This window comes from Palaemon carinicauda, chromosome 35 (assembly GCF_036898095.1).
Source record: "Palaemon carinicauda isolate YSFRI2023 chromosome 35, ASM3689809v2, whole genome shotgun sequence".
NCBI classification, from domain to species: Eukaryota; Metazoa; Arthropoda; class Malacostraca; order Decapoda; family Palaemonidae; genus Palaemon; species Palaemon carinicauda.
The window spans coordinates 54,080,312-54,094,239 of NC_090759.1; the positions used below are offsets into that span (position 1 = coordinate 54,080,312).

At 35.0% G+C, this 13,928-nt stretch overlaps 2 protein-coding genes across 2 annotated transcripts; both read left to right on the forward strand.

The window, feature by feature from the left end:
- The first annotated feature begins 4,828 nt into the window (after positions 1 to 4,828).
- On the forward strand, positions 4,829 to 5,781 carry LOC137627485 (uncharacterized). The gene is made up of 3 exons (XM_068358569.1): positions 4,829 to 4,966; positions 5,136 to 5,263; positions 5,490 to 5,781. The coding sequence occupies exons 1-3, from the start codon at positions 4,955 to 4,957 to the stop codon at positions 5,653 to 5,655; spliced, it is 306 nt and encodes a 101-aa protein (XP_068214670.1). The 5' UTR covers positions 4,829 to 4,954; the 3' UTR covers positions 5,656 to 5,781.
- Positions 5,782 to 12,591: 6,810 nt separating this feature from the next.
- On the forward strand, positions 12,592 to 13,550 carry LOC137627486 (uncharacterized). The gene is made up of 3 exons (XM_068358570.1): positions 12,592 to 12,735; positions 12,904 to 13,031; positions 13,259 to 13,550. Exons 1-3 carry the CDS (start codon positions 12,724 to 12,726, stop codon positions 13,422 to 13,424), a joined length of 306 nt encoding a protein of 101 aa, XP_068214671.1. The 5' UTR covers positions 12,592 to 12,723; the 3' UTR covers positions 13,425 to 13,550.
- Positions 13,551 to 13,928: the final 378 nt, after the last annotated feature.

Genomic DNA, 13,928 nt, shown 5'->3' on the forward strand with positions numbered 1-13,928 from the left:
CAATCGCATGCTCAAAAGTTTTATAAAATATCACTCTACAATTACGTAAAAGAAAACGTCTCACTCTTATCACGATAAGTGAGTCTGCTCAACTCAATTTGTTCCTCCTAATATACTTATACTGTATTCACACTACCATCTTTGTGCTACTGATACCCCAATTTAGATCTATGGTAATAGGCAACTTTTTCTACGCCGTCTCATTGCCGAACCAGTTTAGATGAAAGGATGAGTATGAAGGAAGGGAGCTTGCAATATCATGCCTTAAGGATGACTTTTCTTAACATTACTCAACTCTTCACAATATAACTTGCTTATTATTAGACTAATTTCTGTTTTTCAATAGGCCATAGTCCGGGTATAATAAGCAACTAATATTGAGAGTTGTTTTTTATCTAATCGGAATTCATCCTAGATTCAGCATTTTGAGTATATCTATGGAAGGAAACCTGAACATGAGGGGAAAAGGAAAGTTGAATTATTATAGAGAAAATTAATCTTAGAATAAGCGCTGCATATAGAGAAATGCTATATAAAGAGAATGCAGTCCAAAGTCGACAGAGTAAGTATTTTGAAGATTTGTTGAATAACAAGAACAGAATATGTACAGATCTGAATGACGCAAGAGCAGAAGGGGTTAAAGTACTTGCAATTGATTAGTATAAATTAGAAATGCAGAGAGGTTTGAAAAATACTCTATGATTTCATTTTTTATCATAATTTTCATTATTATAATTATCATTTTAGTGTTTATTGTTGTTATCTTTTTCAGTCCTACTGTAAAATAAACAAGAAATGATACATAAACAATGATGATCACAAGGTATTAAAGGTGACTGGGAGAAAGAGGTTAAGGCTTGGGGTGGAGTTCTCTATGAAAAGGAAAAAGACAAAATATGAAATGTTCAGCTGATGCTTTCCTTGCCCTGTCTCACGCAGCCTGACATCCAGAATCCTTGACCACTGAGAGCTTTCCTTCAGAGCTGGAAGGCCACCGTTCAACCATTGTTCAATAACAAAAAAAAGGGCAAGGAATGGGAGAGAGAGAGAGAGAGGAGAGAGAGAGAGAGAGAGAGAGAGAGAGAGAGAGAGAGAGAGAGAGAGTGTGTGTGTGTGTGTCTGTTAGCTAATTTCACCAGTCATATATGTTACAGCATTTTAGTAGCTACTTGTAACATTTACTTTTTCCAAATATCATTAAACAGAAGACGTGAATTCAATATTGGAATAAATGGAGAACCTTTCAATTTCTATCTCTTTGGGGGGGGGGGGCCAATCTTTTTTTCTTCATCAAATCATGTTATTTGCTATAGCTAATGATAATTAGTTTTAATAGATGCAATTTGCTCCATTAAGATTTTTTAATTACACTGATGATTTTGTAGGTTTATAATATTTTACATGTTTAAAATTGATGAATAGTTTAGCTATGTCAGTGTGTGTGGTCAGAATAATATTTTTTATGCATAGAATATTCAGTTAAAATAGAATATTTCTCCATATTGATGTTTCAGCAACATAGTATTTTTTCTTATTATTCCGTTTGATTAACAGAACATTTAATCGTAATGATTTGATTTGTCATATTTACCTCCGTGCCAAGAATAAGCCTTTTTTTTTTTTTTTTTTTTTTTTAAGGAATGATCTTTAATTTCTTCTCTTGCAGCCATATCAATTAAGCACTCCTGTAATTCTTTCACGTACAACAACTATATTTTGAAGTACGTAAACATTTTTTTTTGTTTTTTGTTCTTGTAAAATTAATTCAGTCCATGCGACAGTATTCTAGATGTTCTTTATCGTCCCATTTGCAAATTGTTGTAATCGAGATTGTGGTAGCCTGTTGGAAACGTCCCTTCCTGGCGATATGCTAGACTGGAGTTCGAGCCCCACTCAAGCTCGAAAGTTTCTTGTAGTGTCTTCAACCTCGCCATCCTTGTGAGATAAGATGGGGGGGGGGGGAGCGCTGTTAAGCCTACAGGTCTACCTGCTTAGTTATTAGCAACTATTGTCTGTCTGTCCCCAGTCCTAGCTTGAATGCTGATCATATGTATACAGTCAGTCTCTAGGGCATTGTCCTGCTAGGATATAGTCACTACCTTGCCTCTGCTATTCATGAACGCCCTTTAAGCGTTTTAACAAGACAACTGTAACAACTTTGTGTAGTGATTAACACAGGTCTGAATACTGCATTATAAACAGGTGATATAACGCCACGCACGAGTGTGTCGTTAGTTTACGTTAGATTACATTGTGTAAGGTAAAGTTGTACAGGATATAATTAAACCTCATCAAAATCCACTAGAAAAAAAAGAGTAGTCATATTCCAATATGTCAACTTATATAAAAGTCTACTTACAAAAATTATATTTTACTCAAAGTTCAGCCCCCCCCCCCCCCCAAAGAAAAAAAAATAAAAAGAAAAAAAACGTTTTAAAGAGGCGCGTTGTTAAAGGCCATCTTCATTTTGCGCTAAATGCCAATGTCATGATTATTAAAGTAAAAAAGGATTAGAAGTTATAAGGCAGTTTTGCCTCTTGGCTTCCTCATATTTAGATAAAAGATATTTCAGCTTTTTTAATTTCCTTTGTTGCTTGGTAATCTAATTGTCTTTATTTTATAACTCAGTGGTTAGGTATTCTCTCTCTCTCTCTCTCTCTCTCTCTCTCTCTCTCTCTCTCTCTCTCTCTCTCTCTCTCTCTCTCTCTCTCTCCTTAAGCAGGCTTCGATATTGTATTGCTGCATATGTAGAAATTATAAGATAGTTTTTTACAACTAAATATATATATATATACATATATATATATATATATATATATATATATATATATATATATATATATTAATTATATATATATATATATATATATATATATATATATATATGTATATATATATATAGATATATGCTGAATTTTGCACATTTAGACGTGCTTTTCATATTCAAATAAGCCATGCATTTTAATACCTTAATGTTTGGATTCTCTCTGGGGTCTCTGATCCCGAGGTTTAAAAGAGAGTCCAGACATTAAAGTATTAAAATATATGGCTTATTTGAATACCGTACTTGTGTATGTGTGCTTATGTGCGATTGCACAAGGGTGTCTGGTGTTTATGTCTATGGCCGGTCATATTAATTATCAAACTTCTTATAAGTTACAAAGAGAGTTAGATCAAAGGAGAGCGAGATAATGGAGAGTTAATCTAATTTAAGTGTACCATATCTTTTGTGCTTAAACAAACCACCTACAAGTAACCTTTGCTTTCGGACCAATAAAGGAATCTTGTTCAGTGGCGACATCTATTTTTTTCAAGTCTTTCGGTACGTATCTTTTACATTACTGGGGAATTAAGTAAATGTTTATTGAATTGGGAAATAAAATCTTCATTTCTCCTAAGTTGTATTTCACTATAAATTATTCGTATCTTTGTTCATTATTATCACCTCTTTCCTCATAATAATGTCCATATGAGTAAACCTTTCTTGAAATGTCTTTGCGATCTCTCTTGTGTCAAAGGTAATGGCCCAGTCAATTCTTGCTCCAAATGTACGCAACAGAGTTTCCTTTCTTACTTTTATGGTTCGTTTAAATGGCAAATATACTTCTGAGACTTTGAGTGACGTTGAAATGAGAGTTTACAAAACTTTGCCTTTGATTCTGTGAGTTTCTTGTTTTTTTTTTATTTTGTTTTTTCTGTACTTGCCCTATTACGATATACGTTAGTTTAAGAAACTTTCCGTTTCTTAATATACCAACATGTTTTATCTTATATATTAAAACAGTTTAAAGGTTTAAAGGCCGCCTATGAGTGGCAAAGGCAAGGGACAGTGGCATTGCTCTAGAAAGCGGGACAATGCCCTAGAGACTAACCATATATTATATGATCAATATCCAAGCTATAATCAGGGAGGGCCAAGCAATGGCTGCTGATGACTCAGCAGGTAGACTTATAGGCTCCCCCAAAAATACCTTCCTTAGCTCACAAGGATAGTAAGGTTGCAGACACTAAAGGAACTAACGAGTCTGAGCGGGGCTCAAACCCCGTCTGGCAAACACCAGGCAGAGACGTTACCAATCAGCCACCACAACCATAATATTATTTTTTATAACTTTGTGTGTTATGATCATTTCTTTCATATGTTGTTTGTTTTATAACATTAGGATCTGTTTTATCAATCTTATTATGATATCTGTGTAAGACATGGAATGATTGATGACCGTGTATTTCTTATATGTAGATATTGTTATATCATTATACTTTACAAGAGAGAGAGAGAGAGAGAGAGAGAGAGAGAGAGAGAGAGAGAGAGAGAGATTTCCTTTGTTACGAGAAGCGCAAAAAACTAAACAGTAAAATAATAAGCAAAACATAAAACGACTCACAAAAAGCAGTAATGAATAATCCTTTTTACTATATTTTGCGTTGCTAATATTTTCATCTTTAAATGTCTGACTTTTTCTGGGCCAGATTTATTTTTGTCAATACAACTTTTTCATTTGATACAATATGTTGTGTAAAAGCATTACATCATAACTTAGTAGGATCCTAATGAAAACAATATTGCTTCAGGCGTATTTTACTCTTAATATTTAGTTAACTGGCCAATCAATCTCTCTCTCTCTCTCTCTCTCTCTCTCTCTCTCTCTCTCTCTCTCTCTCTCTCTCTCTCTCTCTCTCTCTCTCTCAAAACACCTAAATGTTTATGCTACCCCTAATTTTGAGCGATCACCTTTCGCAACAGAGACAGTCAAACAAAAAAAGAATCTTGTCCGTCCAGATTATGACACAAGTCTGCTTATTCAAGAACTTCTATCAAGAGAGGTCAACGTAAACGAGGCTAAGGGTATGACCTAATGGTAACCTTCACTGAACCGGGAGAGGGACCTTCCACATATATAAGACGGCGTCTGGGCCTGACCGACCATCAGACCTTCGCCTCCACAACAGCAACATGAAGTTCGCAGTAAGTTTCCAGTTGGATGTTTGTGATCGAATAGTTTATTATGATTACCTATGTTAACTGAAAAAGATTAACTATACCAGAGTAGTCCATAAAACCATCTTTGTTTATTGGAATATAATCGATTATTGATTTACTTTATTTATTCATATATTTATCATTTATCTTTTAGCTTGCCCTTGTCTTGGCCATGGTTGCCATGGTCTATGCCCGCCCAGACAACGTCGTAAACGTAGCTCTGGAAGACATCCTCCTGGACCAAGATATTGCTGAAGATTCCACAGTCACTGGAACATACTCGTAAGTATAAGCCTAAGATCAGTAGGCCTTATCTTTTGGAATTTTTTAACTAAACAATAATTTCCATAAAGTCTTCCTTTTCAAACTCGATTGCCATATCTAATGTGACACATTCAATTAATTGCAATTTCCTGTAGTTGTATATTGAATGAAAATGGTATAATAATGTCTGCGGTAATACCTTATCATTGAAAAATAAATCTCATTATCTGCTTAATCTTTACAGCTGGACCGACCCTGACGGTAACGAGCACTTCGTCAAGTACGTCGCTGACGACGACGGTTACAGAGTCCTCGAGTCCAACGTCGTCCCAGCAACTGCTGACGGTGTCAGGGCCAACGGCGAACAGGGATCCTTCGTCTCCCTCGAGGATCTCGACGACGACAAATAAACGACACGAACGACATCCGTAGAGTCATACGCTTCATGAACCTTCATTTCTCATTACATCTCGTCCCGATATAGTATTCTATTTATTAACACTATTTATGGTCCCTGAATAAATTAAGTTCACAAACGTTTCTTTTATTATCTTTATTTATATCAATGATTATTTTTATACAGGTATATCTGTCTTACATTGGAATTAATCATTCTAAACATAAATGTCTGTTTATGTACATATAGTTCTGGCAAACGTGTATGATTACAATAATTAACTTATGTCAGAGAAGGGAAGTTTCTAGAGAAAAAAATATTGTATTATCTTGTGTTACGAGTTTAATTCGTTCTGGGAGTCGTCGCACCTTAAAATACTCGTATCCCAAAACAATTATTCTTCCCATAGGAAATGAAGGAAATTCACTTAATGCATTCCACATATTCATAAATATACATATACACTCAATTTTGTAGGTTTTGTAACGGTAATTATTGTACAAATTCTATCCTTTAACATAGGAAAAACAAAAATGAAGAACTTATTTGAGAAATTTAATTGACAATTTAACTCACCACTTATCTCTGAGGAGTCATTGCTTGCGTGAGGGACATAGGATGTAGGAAGAGTAGATAGAGGGAAGCTACTGACGAGAAGGACGATCTTACTCCATGAGAACTTCTGACAAAATATCATGTATTCTCTCTCTAGAATTAAGTCCACTATCACAAGCTGATGCACTTAATTTACAGCTTTCTGGACACTTGGTTGTCTTCGTTACCCAATTTCCATCATTACTGACAAGAAACCTATCTACTGACACCTGCTTTGCCCTTACTTCAAAATGGCCTGAGATTGAGACATTACAATATCGGTGAATAGATTCATTGCTTGCGGGGTTGAAGCCTTACCTGGGTGATATCTTTCTATAAAATTTTTCAGTGTCCCATATTGTTAGCGTCTCCCTAATTTCACTTGAATTGAAAGATATATCACTCTGTCCCTCCTCCTCGTCGCTTGAAATCTCCTCCACATTCTCTTAATGCTGTAGATTATGCAGTTTCAGTCTTATTGCTTTTCATGAATAATGTTTTCGGTAATCGTATCGCCTGCTAACAGCTCCTCATCAATACGGATAAGCAAAAAAACCTTTCAAAGTTGTTCCATCAATGACAGTACCCTTTTTGCAATGTCAATTGATTTGATATGTTCTATTCTGTTCAGAATTAAAAGTGTACTAAACCTGGATGTTATACAATTTCCGGACACACGCATATGATGTTCCCTCTTCACATAAATTTTCTTTTTCAATTTTTCACTTATACTGTAATCATATCCTTCTTACCGTCTTTTTTCGGAACCATTGTCACAATACTGTTAACTTTACGATGCCAAGCTGTCTTTTTGATCAACAACAAAACAAACTTTATAATGAACAATAGCAATCGCAACTCGACAAAGAACATGCGGTATCAATCCAACAAACAGCAGTTCCAAAGACACTTGCTTGGGATTCTGCTTCTGCTACTCAGAGTATGGAAGAATCTACGGAACTGCATAAAGGGAGTTGCTTGCTAATATGAGTCAAAATGGGTTGAAATTCCCGTGAACACTACATGGGTGGAATATGGGCACTGCGTGACTGATTTATTTGTATCAAGTGATAGCTTCTTTAGTATTTGTCCACCTAAAATACCCATATGGTGTAAAATGTTCTGCTCACAGAACGAGGTACCACTTGTAACCCAATTCAAGTTTGTATGCTCATATTCATAGTTTCTCAAAACTCAGGGCACCATTGTATGTCGACATTTACTGTAATATTCATACTTTTCCTCTAAATTACTCATGAACCTTTGTACAGCTTTACACACATACATATACTTGATAATTGATGATGCAAAGAAAATTTTGCGAAATACAAAAGGTTGGTTATCAAGGACATCTCATATCTTAGGTTTATTATAAGGAAGTTTAAATAAAATAAGTTCGATTGAACTGTAAAGAGATAAAAAAACTCATGGTAGAATTTACCTAAAAGAGACACAAAAACTGGCATTGAACTTCATGGGGCTGATTGATGAATAAGTAGCCTTTAGTTTAAATTACTTTTATTTAACACAACGCAACACGAGCAACTAAATTCCCTCTCATATGTTTTTTCATACTTACATGTATCATTGACCTTACTACTAAATATCATTTTAAAAGTGAATACAAAATACTGCAATTTTACACTTTTTCAACAAATCTTTTAGGATGACGTTGCTAACACAATGCCTATTTTCATGACCGTGACAGAGCCTGGCATGTGTCTACAACTGGCTAAAGTAGTGTGGTAGGTCAGAACTGATCTATTGATGTACCAAATGTGAGAGGAGTTCTACATCAGTCAGCCGTAGAGATCAACTCAGGTGATTATCTCATCAAAAAGTTTTAACAATTAGATTCCGTGTTTCAATCGCATGCTCCAAAATTTTATAAAATATCACTATACAATTACGAAAAAGAAAACGCTTCACTCTTATCACAATAAGTGAGTCTGTTCAACTCAATTTGTTCCTCCTAATATACTTATACTGTACTCACTTTACCATCCTTATTGCTACTGATACCCCACTTTAGATGTAACAGACAACTTTTTCTGCGCCGTCTTATTGCCGAACCTGTTTTTTAGTTAAAAGAATGAGTGTAAGAGAAGGGAGCTTGTAATTCTTCATGCCTTAAGGATAACTTTTCTTAACTTTACTCTTCAGAATTTGACTCGCTTATTAATAGACTACTTGCTGTTTTTTCAATAAGCCCTAGCCTGGGTATATTAAGCAACTAATGTTGGGAGTTGTTTTTTATATACTTGGAATTCATCCAACATTTAGCAGTTTTAGTATATTTATGGAAGAATAACTGAACATAAGGGGAAAATAAAGGTTGAATTATCAAAGAGAAAATTAATCTTAGAATGAGATCTGCATATGGAGAAATTCTGTATAAAGAGAATTCAGTCCAATGTCGATACAGTAAGTATTTTGAAAATTTGTTGAATAACAAGAAGAGAATATGTACAGATCTGAATGATGTAAGAGCAGAAGGGGTGAAAGTACTTGCAATTGGATAGTATAAATTCAAAATGATTGCTGAAGACACGGTTGAGAATGTAAGAGGTTTGAAAAATAGTTTGATTTCATTTTCTATTATGATTATCATTATTGTTCTTATTATTTTTACTATCATTGTGTTTATTGTTGTAATTTCTTTTCAATCTCACTGTTTAATAAACAAGCAATGATTCATAAATAACGATGAACACAAGGTATGAAAGGTGACTGGGAGAAGGAGGTTAAGGCTTGGGGTGGAGTTCTCTATGAAAAGAAAAAAGACAAAATATGAAATGTTCAGCTGATGCTTTCCTTGCCCTATCTCACGCAGCCTGACATCCAGAATCCTTGACCACTGAGAGCTTTCCTTCAGAGCTGGAAGGCCACCGTTCAACCCTTGTTCAATAACAAAAAAAGGGAGAGAGAGAGAGAGAGAGAGAGAGAGAGAGAGAGAGAGAGAGAGAGAGCCTGTTAGCTTATTTCACCAGTCATATATGTTACAGCATTTTAGTAGCCATTTGTAGCATCTATTTTTTTCCAAATATCATTAAACAGAAGACGTGAATTCAATATTGGAATAAATGGAGAACCTTTCAATTTCTATCTCTTTTTTGGGGGGGCCAATCTTTTCTTCTTCATCAAATCATGTTATTTGCTATACCTAATGATAATTAGTTTCAATAGATGCAATTTGCTCCATTAAGAATTTTTAATTACACTGATGATTTTGTAGGTTTATAATACTTTACATGTATGAAATTATGCATTTGATGAATAGTTAGTTATATCAGTGTGTGTGGTCATGATAATATTCTTTTTTTCTACAGAATATTCAGTTACAATAAAATATTTTTCCATATTAATGTTTTAGCAACATAGTATTTTGTCTTATTCTCTTTTATTAACAGAACATTTAATCGTAATGATTTGATTTGTTATATTTCCTTCCGTGCCAAGAATAAAGCCTTATTTTTTAAGGAATGATTTTTAATTTCTGCTCTTGAAGCCATATCACTCAAGCACTCCTGTAATTCTTTTACGTACAACTATATCTTGAAGTACGCAAACATTTTTTTTTTTCTTGTAAAATTATTTCAGACCAGGCGACAGTATTCTGAATGTTCTTTATCGTCCCATTTGCAAATTGTTTTAATCGAGGTTGTGGTAGCCTGTTGGAAACGTCCTTGCCTGGCGATATGCTGGACTGGAGTTCGAGACCCACTCAAACTCGAAAATTTCTTGTAGTGTCTTCAACCTCGCCATCCTTGTGAACTAAGATGTGGGGGGGGGGGGTTGTTTAAGCCTACAGGTATACCTGCTTAGTTAAAAGCAGCTAATACCTGCCTGTCCCCAGTCCTAGCTTAAATACTGATCATATGTATAGAGTCAGTCTCTAGGGCATTGTCCTATTAGGATATTGTCACTACATTGCCTCTGTGACTCACAAACGACCTATAATCCTTTAGACAAGACAACTGCGACAACTTTATGTCGTAATTCACACAAGTCCGAATACAGCATTGTAAACAGTTAATATAGTTTGCGTTAGATTACATAAGTTGAGTAAGGTAAATTTGTACATGAAATTATTAAACCTTATCAAAATCCATCAGAAAAAAATAGTACAATAGTCATATTCTAATATGTCAACTTATATAAAAGTCTACTTACAAAAATGATATTTTACTCAAAATTCAGCCAAAAAAAAAAAAAATATTATGTTTTAAAGAGGCGCGTTGTTAAAGGCCATCTTCATATTGTGCTAAATGCCAATGTCATGGATTTTAAGTAAAAAAGGATTTGAAGTTATAAGGCAGTTTTGCCTCTTGGCTTCCTTATATTTAGACAATAAATATTTCAGCTTTTTAATTTCCTTTGTTGCTTAGTAATCTAATTGCTTTTATTTTATAGCTCAGTGGTGGGTATTCTCTCTCTCTCTCTCTCTCTCTCTCTCTCTCTCTCTCTCTCTCTCTCTTCTACGCAGACTTTGATATTGTAATGCTGCACAAGTAGAAATTATAAATGAGTTTTTACAACTATACACACACACACACACACACACATATATATATATATATATATATATAAGAGAGAATACAGACATTAAGGTATTCAAATATACGATTTATTTGAATACTTGTGTATTTGTACGTATGTGCGATTGCACAAGGGTGTCTGGTGTTTATGTCTATGGCCAGCCATATTAATTATTAAACTTCTCGTAAGTTACAAAGAGAGTTAGATTAAAGGAGAGCGAGATAATAGAGAGTTAATCTGATTTAAGTGTACCATATCTCATGTGCTTACACAAACCACCTACAAGTAACCTTTGCTTTCGGACCAATAAAGGAATCTTGTTCAGTGGCGACATCTATTTTTTCAAGTCTCGTCGTCCATAACTTCCAGCACGTATCTTTTATATTTTTGGGGAATTACGTATATGTTTAGTGAATTAATAAATTCAATCTTCATTCCTCCTACGTTCCACTATAAATCACTCATATCTTTGTTACTTCTTTCCTCATAATAATCCCCATATGAGTAAACCTTTCTTGAAATGTCTGTGCGATCTCTCTTGTGTCATAGGTAATGGTCCAGTCAATTCTTACTCCAAATGCATGCAACAGAGAGTTTCCTTTCTTACTTTTATGGTTCGTTTAAATGGCAAATAAACTTCCGAGACTTTGAGTGACATTGAAATTAGTTTACAAAACTTTGCCTTCGATTCTGTAAGTTTCTTTTTTTTTTCTTTTTTTTTTTTTCTTTTTTTTTGTACTTGCCCTATTACGATATACGTTAGTTTATGAAACTTTCCGTTTCCTAATATACCCACATGTTTTATCTTATATATTAAAACAGTTTGAAGGTCGCTTATGAGTGGAAAAGGCAAGGGACAGTGACATTGCCCTAGCAAGCGGGACAATGCCCTAGAGGCTAACCATATATTATATGATCAATACCCAAGATACAACCAGGGAGGGCCAGGCAATGGCTGCTGATGACTCAGCAGATAGACTTATAGGCTCCCCCAAACCCGCCTTCCTTAGCTCACAAGGATAGTAAGGTTGCAGACACTAAAGGAACTAACAAGTCTGAGAGGGACTCAAACCCCTGTCAGGCAAACACCAGGCAGAGACGTTACCAATCAGGCCACCACAACCATAGTATTATTTTTTATAACTTTGTGTGTTATGATCATTTCTTTCATATGTTGTTTGTTTCATAACATTAGGATGTGTTTTATCACTCTTATTATGAAATATGCGTAAAACATGGAATGATTGATGACCGTGTATTTCTTATATGTAGATATTGTTATATCATTATACTTTACAAGAGAGAGAGAGAGAGAGAGAGAGAGAGAGAGAGAGAGAGAGAGAGAGATTTCCTTTGTTACGAGAAGCGCAAAAAGCTAAACAGAAAATAACAAGCAAAACGTAAAACGACTCACAAAAAGCAGTAATGAATAATCCCTTTTCTATATTTTGCGTTGTTAATATTTTCATCTTTAAATGTCTGACTTTATCTGGGCCAGATTTATTTTTGTCAATACAACTTTTTCATTTGATACAATATGTTGTGTAAAAGCATTACATCATAACTTAGTAGGATCCTAATGAAAACAATATTGCTTCAGGCGTATTTTACTCTTAATATTTAGTTAACTGGCCAATCAATCTCTCTCTCTCTCTCTCTCTCTCTCTCTCTCTCTCTCTCTCAAAACACCTAAATGTTTATGCTGCCCCTAATTCTAAGCGATCATCTTTCGCAACAGAGACAGTCAAACAAAAAAAGAATCTTGTCCGTCCGGATTATGACACAAGTCTGCTTATTCAAGAACTTCCATCAAGATAGGTCAACGTAAACGAGGCTAAGGGTATGACCTAATGGTAACCTTCACTGAACCGGGAGAGGGACCTTCCACATATATAAGACGACGTCTGGGCCTGACCGAGCATCAGACCTTCGCCTCCACAACAGCAACATGAAGTTCGCAGTAAGTTTCCAGTTGGATGTTTGTGATCGAATAGTTTATTATGATTACCATGTTAACTGAAAAAGATTAACTATACCACAGTAGTCCATAAAACCATCTTTGTTTATTAGAATATAATAGATTATTGATTTACTTTATTCATTCATATATTTATCATTTATCTTTTAGCTTGCCCTTGTCTTGGCCATGGTTGCCATGGTCTATGCCCGCCCAGACAACGTCGTAAACGTAGCTCTGGAAGACATCCTCCTGGACCAAGACATTGCTGAAGATTCCACAGTCACTGGAACATACTCGTAAGTATAAGCCTAAGATCAGTGTGCCTTAGCCTTTGGAATTGTTAACTAAACAAAAATTTCCTAAAGGCTTCCTTTTCAAACTCGATTGCCTTTTCTCATTTGACGCATTCAAGTAATTGCAATTTCCCGTAGTTATATTTTGAATGAAAATGGTATAGTAATGTCTGCGGTAATACCTTATAATTGAAAAATAATATCTGTCATTATCTACTTAATCTTTACAGCTGGACCGACCCTGACGGTAACGAGCACTTCGTCAAGTACGTCGCTGACGACGACGGTTACAGAGTCCTCGAGTCCAACGTCGTCCCAGCAACTGCTGACGGTGTCAGGGCCAACGGCGAACAGGGATCCTTCGTCTCCCTCGAGGATCTCGACGACGACAAATAAACGACACGAACGACATCCGTAGAGTCATACGCTTCATGAACCTTCATTTCTCATTACATCTCGTCCCGATATAGTATTCTATTTATTAACACTATTTATGGTCCCTGAATAAATTAAGTTCACAAACGTTTCTTTTATTATCTTTATTTATATCACTGCTTAATTTATAGAGGTATATTTGTCTTATATTAGAATTAATCACTCTAAGCATAAATGCCTGTTTATGTACATATAGTTTTCGCAACCGTGTATGATTACAATGCTTAACCTATGCCAGAGAAGGGAAGATTCTAAACAAAAAAAATATTGTATTACCTTGTATTACGAGTTTAATTCGTTCTGGGACTCCTCGCACCCTAAAATACTCGTATCCCAAAACAATTATTCTTCCCATAGGAAATGAAGGAAATTCACTTGATGCATCCCACATATTCATAAATATACATATACACTCAATTTTGTATGATTTGTAACGGTAATTATTGTACAAATTCTATCCTTTAA